This window comes from Orycteropus afer, unplaced genomic scaffold (assembly GCF_000298275.1).
Source record: "Orycteropus afer afer isolate SDZICR_OR568_19922 unplaced genomic scaffold, OryAfe1.0 scaffold00041, whole genome shotgun sequence".
NCBI lineage: Eukaryota > Metazoa > Chordata > Mammalia > Tubulidentata > Orycteropodidae > Orycteropus > Orycteropus afer.
The window spans coordinates 7,066,531-7,075,706 of NW_006921628.1; the positions used below are offsets into that span (position 1 = coordinate 7,066,531).

At 39.7% G+C, this 9,176-nt stretch overlaps 1 protein-coding gene across 1 annotated transcript in view; it reads right to left on the reverse strand.

Moving 5' to 3' along the window:
- DNAH12 (dynein axonemal heavy chain 12) overlaps nucleotides 1–9,176 on the reverse strand; it is a 313,213-nt gene that overhangs the window by 30,733 nt on the left and 273,304 nt on the right. Inside the window, exons 62-64 of the mRNA XM_042780465.1 lie at nucleotides 4,672–4,822; nucleotides 4,201–4,454; nucleotides 3,855–3,995 (exon numbers count right to left, since the gene is read on the reverse strand). Of these exons, the coding sequence (XP_042636399.1) occupies nucleotides 3,855–3,995; nucleotides 4,201–4,454; nucleotides 4,672–4,822 (546 nt within the window). The remainder of the gene's footprint in view (nucleotides 1–3,854; nucleotides 3,996–4,200; nucleotides 4,455–4,671; nucleotides 4,823–9,176) is intronic.

A 9,176-nucleotide genomic window follows, 5' to 3' on the forward strand; every position in this document is an offset into this window, starting at 1 on the left:
ACCACCACAACAACAGATTAATGCTGTGGTAAAACATTTAATAGGAAAAAGAAACCTGTGGCACTGAGAGCAATAATCCAATTTACACACATTTCCTGCGTCTTTTCCCATAATGGGTTTTTTAAGGCAGGGACTACTCCTAAATGTTTTGAAAAACTGAATGGTTGTGTTGTTTCTGTCCTTAGTCCTTTATGTAGATTGGGTTCCTCCAAAAGCCTTGTGTAACTAAAGATGGTATTACTGACTCACCACCAATGGGGTATGTATTTTGGTTTGTTTTCTATGATACAGTGCTGGTTTGTGTTGACTCATCCAGAATCCTTAGCACGGAAAAAGAAGGCTTTCACAACCTTGCCCTGATATTCCTTCCTACCCCTACTCCCTATCACTTGGCCAAAGTGAGTTCTTTTCTGCTCTTTCCATAACCTTGTCATAATTCTGTCCCTTTAAATAAATGTACTTCTTATGCTTACCTCGGGAGCTCTGATAGCATAGTGCCTAAGGCACTTGACTGCTAATCAGAAGGCTGGCGGTTCAAACCCACCAGTCACTCCTTGGAAGGAAGATGGGGCAATCTACTTCCATAGTGATACTGCCTCAGAAACCCAAGGAGGGGTCACTATGAGTCGGGTCCGACTCGATGGCACATAACAACAACAACAACAACGCCTACTTCAAATGCTTCTTCCATCATGAAGGTTTCCTCAACTCAGCCTATCACACCCACAGGAGAAGAATCAGAATGACCTGGGCTCCAAATCTTACCTTAAATACTTATGAGCTGTATGACCTTGATAATCTCCTCAATTTATCCAAGCTTTAGTTTCCTTACTTAAAAAACAGGGATATAGGTAATATGATCTATATTATAGTGTCGTTGGAGGTTTATATATTTAAATTACTTAGGATGCACTGGTGCTCAAGAAATGTGTGTTCCTTTCCTCTCCTTTCTTTTCTCTCTATTCTCTCATAGTTCATAATTCTATCATGGCTATTGAGAGCAGAATAGAGCAGTGGTTCTCAACCTAGTTGAGCATGTTAATCTCCTTTGTAATTACTTATTTATACTAGTTCTTGAGTTCCACTTCAGCAGCTCTGGTAGCATAGTGCCTAAGGCATTGGGCTGCTAACCAGAAGGCTGGTGGTTCAAACCCACCAGCCACTCCTTGGAAGGAAGATTGGGCAATCTACTTCCATAGTGATACCACTTCGGAAACCCAAGGAGGGCTCACTATGAGTCGGATTCGACTCAGCGGCAGTGATTTTGTGCGTTCTACTTCAGATCTAGGGAATCAGAATCTCCAGGAGTAGAACACTGATATTTTTAACAAGCCCCTCAGGTTTATTGGCATCGTGATTGAATTCATCTTGCATGGGTTTTGCTCAATTAGAATCTAAGCTCCATTTACAAGATCTTTATGTTTTTTAATACATACATGTATTTTTTTTAATTGACATATTGCCAGTTCCTAAAAGAGTGCTTTGCACCCAGTAGGTGTTCAATAAACATTGAGTAAATGAATAATTGGAAAATAGAGAAATGCATTCCTGCCCTTACAGAGAATACAATTAAATACAAGAGACAGACATTTAAACTCACAAATAACTAGTATCATTGCTAGGTAACTCAAATACCCAAGATGTAAAAAAGCCGGTGACATAAAGATCATATTTACATTAATGGCCAAATAATGACAGTTAAAATTATTGCTGGCCCAATGGACAGAAATTGCCTTCTCAAAGGGCCTTACAGCTACTTCTGAGAAGCTCCAGCGGAGTGCCTACAAACCAGTCACCCGGAGAACTCATAGGGCAATGTTTCTCAAAGTGTGATCCCTGGACAAGCACCACCTGGGAACTTGTTAGAAATGTAAATTCTTAAACCACACCCCTAACCCTTTGCCATTGAGTGGATTCTCACACAGAGTGGTCCTATAGGACAGGGAAGAAATGCCCAAAGGGTTTCCAAGGGTGTAAATCTTTACAGAAACAGACTACCTCCATATTTCGCCCATGGAGCGGCTGGTGGGTTAGAACTACCTACCTTTTGGTTAGCAGTCGAATGTTTTAACCACTGTACCACCAGAGCTCCTTAGCCTCACCCTAGACCTACCAAATCAGAAACTCTGGGGGGTGCTAAGCAGCAAAAAACAAACAAACAAAAAATTGCAACCATTGCCGTGGAGTCGGATCCAACCCATAGCGACCCCTCCTTGGGTTTCAGAGTCAGTATCACTACGGAACGTGAAGTAGATTGCCCAACCTTTGCTAAGCAGCAACGTGTGTTTTAACAAGCCCTCCAGGTGACTCTGATGCACACTAAAGTTTGAGAACTACTGTCACAGGGCATTTACATTCTTTTTTCTTCTCTTACCCTAGCTCCCAACTGTTTTCACTACCTTAGAAGTTGATTGGTTACCTATTGTTACTGGTCATCAGGAAAACAATGGTATATGGCAAGGTTGTTGACTTTGGACGTTCCACAGATCCCAATACTTGGAGCGTCAACATGACTTGCTACATGTTCTGCTGCAGGGATGAGTGCTTCCTCTCCAATTCACTGCCAGTGTTTATTTCGAACACCTGAGCCCCAAAGCAGCTCTGTTTGTGTTTAGAATCTTTCAAGCTCCCCTTCTGTTTCTGGCCCTCTAATTTCAAGAGCTCAAACTCTAGGTAGTGGAATGGGATCAAACACCCTAACACCTTCTTCATTCTACTAAGCGCTCTTTTCTGCTACCACCAGACATTCCCCATTCTCCTAGAGTTACGAACAAAAATATTGCTCAGACCTGGAGGTACACAGAAAGTATGATTAAGCAGAGAAAAATCAACTACCTTCCAAAAAATTCAATCCTTTATTTTACTTTCAGTATTATTCTTTTCCTAGCTCAAACAAGCAAGTATGATAAATAGCATGTGTTGGGGCAGGGGCAAGGGCCGAGAGAAGGATGTGGAGTGGGGGTGGGGGAACGCTTTCCCCTCAGAACTGATGTTTCCTTGCATGTGGTGGAGCTAACGATGTAACACTCCTGGTTTTTCTCCATCTTTACACTAACTAACTTGCTGCAAGTAGGAGGAGTGACCTATATGATTGGTAAATTTTGGAAAAATTAACCAAATATGCTTGTCTCAGCTTCTCCCTTTTCTCTCTTAGAAGTGAGCCCTGTAGGTTGAGTTTTTCTCTGTTCCTCTGGGTGGACAAATCTGCTTAATTCTGGAGTTTAGTAATAAGAAGCCCGTTTGTTCACAGATAAAAGTTATACTTTCTAATCTAGCCTATATCAGTAATTAACGTTATATTTTTAATTTTCATCTGCCTATTCTTTTTCATTTTTCTCAACTGGTAAGAATTTGGGCAATGAAAAGTCCCCCATAACCTAAAGTCTCCAATTCCATGTGCAAAACTGCTTTAGATAGGTTCACTGAAAAACATGATTAATATGTTAAATCATTACTACTACAATTTAAGTTCCATGAAGACAGGTTTTTTGTTTGTTTTTTGGTCTGTTTTGTTCTAGTTGCTTTATATCTAGTCGTAGGAGGGTGCCTAACACGTATTTGTTGAAAGAAAGAATGAATGATGTGCAAATATATTTCTGTTCTTGGGTCTTAATAAAAAATATTGTTGGGTTTTGCTTTACAAATTAAGATATATTCATTAATTCAACAAAATTTATTCAAATGTCTCGTGTGTGGAAAGCAGAACACAAAATATTGAGAATAAAATGGTGAACAAGATAATTAAATTTTCTTTCTTTTTAGGACATGTCTAAAGTTTTAAATACTACTTTTTAAAAAGTTTGTATTTCCATATTTTTTCAGTATAGAAACACATTAAAAAAATTCTCAATTACCAATTCCTTTCCTGGGCATCCCTTGAAAAACTCTTCATCAGAAACTGGATCAGTGAGATATGATTGAAGGAGATTTAGCCGAAGACCTGTGGGAGGTTCATTTGTCATTTTCACTCCATTCTGTAGAATTGTTACTGGAAACTAAGACAAAATAAATGAAGAGCATTATGCAAGGTAGCAAGCTTGAGCCCCCAAAATACATAAATTAGTAGATTACAAAACAGGTACAATGGAGGACTTCAAAAACATTTTTTAAAATCTTGTAAGGTTCCCTAGTTAAAGCTTAAGATATACAATGTAACAGATAACTTAATAAATGTACTGAATTCCATGTAAATAAACATACTTTAGGGGATGGATAACTTGTGAGCCAAAGCCTAAAGGAAGAGTTACAGATTTCAGGAGTAAGATCTTCACATATTTTTTCCAACATGGGCATCCAAGAGACAGCAAGGTGACAATTCTGTAGGCAAACCCAAGTTCCCTCTTCCAATGCTGCTTTAATCATTTTTGTTGCAACTGGTCCTTGTCCCTGTCCCAGTGAAATAGCTTGAAATTTGTTTCCGGACATAGCTTTATCATTTGCAAATTTCAGCAGGCCTAAAATGGGCACAAAAAATCGTCTCACTACTAATTCTAAAATTACCAAATATGTCTAATGATTTTAGTGTTCAAGGATTTAATTGTAAAAAATTATAGTTACCTTTCTCTGTAAAAACTAGATTCATTAGCTAATGTACAACCATAGAAGATATGTGCATTGAGCAAGATATCTTATTTATAATTCCTTAAAAGTTTACAGTATATATTCACTTACTAGCCATGGGATCTGCTCCTGGAGACAGCACAAAGACTAAGGGGATAGTACAATTTGAATCCAAGTAACTCTTTGCCAAGTCAAATGGTGGAGGCTCTACAAACTTTTTCCCAAGTTTGTCAGTTACATAATTTGTTATAGCTGGGGTAATCTGTGGAAGGCAGAAAATAATGACCTTTAGAGTAATTTTTACTCCATGTAACAGCTTTGACTGTTATTAAAAACCAACAAAGAGCAAAATAAGTCTATTGGCTAAGAAAAGCATGAAACATATCATAGACAAAGCACGAATTTCCTTAATATAAGAAACGCTCCAACAAATTAACAGGAAAAATTCAAGAATCAAAAAGAAAAGTTGGCAAAGGAGATAAACAGTTTACAGAAAATGAAATACAAATAGCTCTTAAACATATGAAAAGATGCCCCATCTTATTCACTATAGCAGAAATTGCAAACTGTCCTCCTCCATCTCTTTTCGGTAACAGCACCCAAAGATTTCCTAACCTTTCTTACACCTAGAGGTGGTCATGTGACCAAGTTGTGATCAGAGGGTTAAAAGTACAAATTGTTGTTGTTGTTACGTGCCGTTGAGTCAGACCCAACTCATAGCGACCCCTGCTTGGGTTTCTGAGGCAGTATCACTACCCTTCCTTCTGAAGAGTGAGTGGCTGGTGGGTTTGAACTGCCAGACTTATGGTTAGAGTCAAATGCCTTAGACAATACACTACCAGAGCTCCTAAAATATAAATTATATATGGAAATTCCAGATCATACTTTTAAAAGGAAATTGCTTTCCTTCAATATTATCTTTCTCTCTTCAACAAATGTGGTGCTCATGAGCCAGCTAGCTTGTGAGGCCACACTCTGAGGGACTTCTCTAACATAAGAAAAGGAACCTGAATCTCTGCCTGATCTCAAGAACAGAGCTGCCCTGCCAGCCCTCAATCATTTGCCTCTGCAGTTAACAGCCACTGTACTGTAGGTCACTGTTACAACAGCATAAGGAGCTCTGTTAGCATAATGGGTTAGGGTGCTCACCAGAAGGTCAGCAGTTCAAACCAACCAGCTGCTGAACAGGAGGAAGAAAAGGCAATCTACTTATGTAAAGATTTACAGCCTCAGAAACCCAACAGGGGTTGATGAGTTGGAATCAACTTGATAGCAGTGGGCTTGGTTTTGGATTATAGGAGCTTAGACATTACTGTGTAATAAATTACATGGTATGGCTTTTCTAGCCATGGTCTTTGTAACTTCCACTTTGCCAGGAGTAACTGAGTAGCTGATTGTTAAAGTTATCCACCTTGTGTATTTCTACTGGAGCAGCAGGAAGCAATCTTCTGGAAAATATTCAAAGTTTGCTCTCTCTCAGGTGTGTAGAATTCTGATGTTGGGATTGGTTAGTTTTGCCACTCCGCCAGGCTAAAACTGAGCACTCCTAAAGGCAGAAGGAATCTTTCTGCCTGCCAGCTGAGAGAGATGCACTGCTGAAAAAGAGGTGCTGCTGAGAGAGAGATGCAAGAGAGACACACTACTGAGAGAGAGAGAGATATGCTACTGAGAGACTGAGAGAGATGGTGGCTGCTGAGAGAGACTGCTGGCTGCTGAGTGAGACGGCCAGCTGTAAGAGACTGAGTGTATTCCTGAAATTGACTTTCAGCCTGTTGCTTCCTTAAGAAACCCTATAACCCATGAGTTCTAGGTGGCCACTGCAGCAAATTATCGAGCCCAGCAGAGAGGTGGTGGGTGCCACAAAAGTATGGTTGGTGTCAAGGTTAGTAAGAGGGCTGGAGGGTGGTGGCATGTCTAGCCTCATAAGAATAGGTGTTGGGCTGCTGATCGTGATTCTGTCTTCCTCTTGTGCAGTTAGAAGTCAGAAGATACTGTCTCCTTGCCCCTTTAGCAGTCATAAAAAGGAAAATACAAATTATAACTATGTTTAAGTGCCATTTTTCACCTATTAGATTAGCAATGATCGAAAAATGTGAGCAAAAGTATGAGTAAACATTGCTGTGGAAGAGTAAATGGGGAGTTCCGGTAAGATGGCGGAATAGGCAGAAAGACTGCACAGACCCTCTTCAACAAAGAAAAGGGAAACCAATTAACACAGACACAGAAGATAATCCTGGACCCCTGAGCCTTGAAGGGAAGGATATAGAAGTGGACTAAACCCCAACTAGCAGAAGAATTTGCATGAAAATACCAAAAAAGGAGACAGAGTTGCAGTCTGGCAGCAATCCTGAGTGATCCTGATGGCACAGACAGCTTGGAGATTCCCAAGTGCTGGTAGGACCTAAGAATTAACCTAAAAATCAGCCCTGTTAGCCAGGGACGGCACGGAGGACTGCTCTGGTGGCTGGGGAATAAACGGAGAAGGCGAACAGAAAGGTGGGCTGAGCTGTGGATTTTTGCCTGTCCAGAGGGCGCCGCCATTTTCAATGTTCACAAGCGGCTTGACCATTTTGGATATTTAAAGAGACAGCGCTCTCCCAGATTCCAGGGACTTAAGAACACGTTCTGCTTGCCAGCAACCCCAAGGACACTGTACCTGCAGGACTGAAAAGATGCGACATTCCTCTTGTTACTCTTATACCCCACAACCACTTGGTGAACGGAGGTGCAGCCATCCCCCACTCCCACCCACCTTCTGGGCCCACAAGAACTCCATCCTAGTCTGCGTATTCAGATGGAGCCTGGGAGCCCTGCCCAGTCCTCCACTGATCTTTTATTTTTCTTCTTTTTCTGGTGTTTAGTTTTCTTATATTTATCTGTTTTAAAACTACTAATACTTTTGTCCTTTTTACTATTATTCTTTAGTCTTCCCCTCCCAGGTACTAGTACAGGTTTCTTTTTCTTTTCCCTGTTCTGAGTTTAAAAAAAAAAATTTTTTTCTAATTTATTTTTCCCCCTTTTTTCTCATAGTTAATCCCATTCCTTGTTTTATTTTTTGCATTTTTTCCCATTTTTTTCTCCATTATTCTCCTTCTCTACCCTTTTTCTCTTAGTGCCCTAAGCCCAGATATTGCAGGTTTTCTTGCTTTTTCTTCTTCTTTTTCCCTTTTTTATTTTTTTGGTTACTGTTCCTGTGTGTTTACTTGGTGTGTTTTATGTCCATGTGCTTTTAGTTTTTTGATCATTATTTAACTATAATTTTTGTCTAATTGAGTGGGAGACAGCAACAGTCTCTATAAGACACAACTACACCCACACCTCCTACAACTTCACTTACTGAGCAAGAGCCACTACCTCCTTCTCCACCAATGGGCCAACAATAAAAAACCACCAACAAGAGCCTGAATCACCCTTGGCTGCTCTTCACAAACAGTTAACAGAGATCTAAATACAACACCACCACGATGTCTGAGAGACAACAGACCATCACAGTCTACACAAAGAAGCAGGATAAAGTGGTAGAAACAAGAGAGCAGGATACAGACCCAGAACTGATCCCTGAGGAAGAAGCAGCACTGGAACTCTCTGATAAGGAATTCAAAAGAATTATCTTTAGGTACCTTCAAAGGATTGAGAGACAGACCAAAGAAAACACAGGAAAAAACCATAGAAGAATGTTGGGAAAAAATGCAAGAACAAAATGACAAAATAAATGAAAAATTAGAAATGATTCTAAATCTACAGACATAAATCCAGAAGATTAATACTAAATTGGCTGACTCGACGGCACATAACAACAACAACAACAACAAGGGTAAAAGAGTAGAATCAATGCGATGGAAGACAGAATTAATGAGATTGAAGACAAATACCTGAATATTTCTTTGGAAAGGGATCAATCAGAAAAAAAATCAAAACAAAATGAAGAAAGTCTAAGGTTCATGTGCGATACCATCAAAAGGAGTAAGTTATGTGTCACTGGAATTCCAGAACAGGAAGAGAAAAATAAAACTACTGAGGAAATTGTCCAAGATTTGTTGGAGGAGAACTAACCTGATATGATGAAAGATGAGAATATATCCATTCAGGAAGTCCAATGAAACCCAAACAGGATAGACCCCAAAAGAAAATCACCAAGACACATCATCATCAAACTCATCAAAACCAAAGTCAAAGACAGAATCCTGAAAGCAGCATGGGAAAAACAAAAAGTTATTTACAAAGTTCAGCCAGTAAGATCAAGCTCTGTTTTCTCAGGAGAAACCATTCAAGCGAGAAGGCAATGGGAGGTATATATAAAACCCTGAAAGAGAAAAAGTTTCAACCAAGAATTGTATACTCAGCAAAATTGTCCCTCAAATATGATGGTGAAATTAGGAGATTTCCAGACAAGCAGAAACTAAGAGAATTTGTTAAAACCAGACCAACCTTACAAGAGATACTAAAGGGAGTCCTTTGAACAGGGAACCAAAAATAGCAAATATCAACTGACCATTAATACACAAGATGACATAACCCAGAAACCACAGCTATGGACACAGCCAAAGTAAAATGAGCTTATAAAATTGTAAACAGGGAACCAGAGACATCAATTGGCAAGAGAGGACAACTACAAA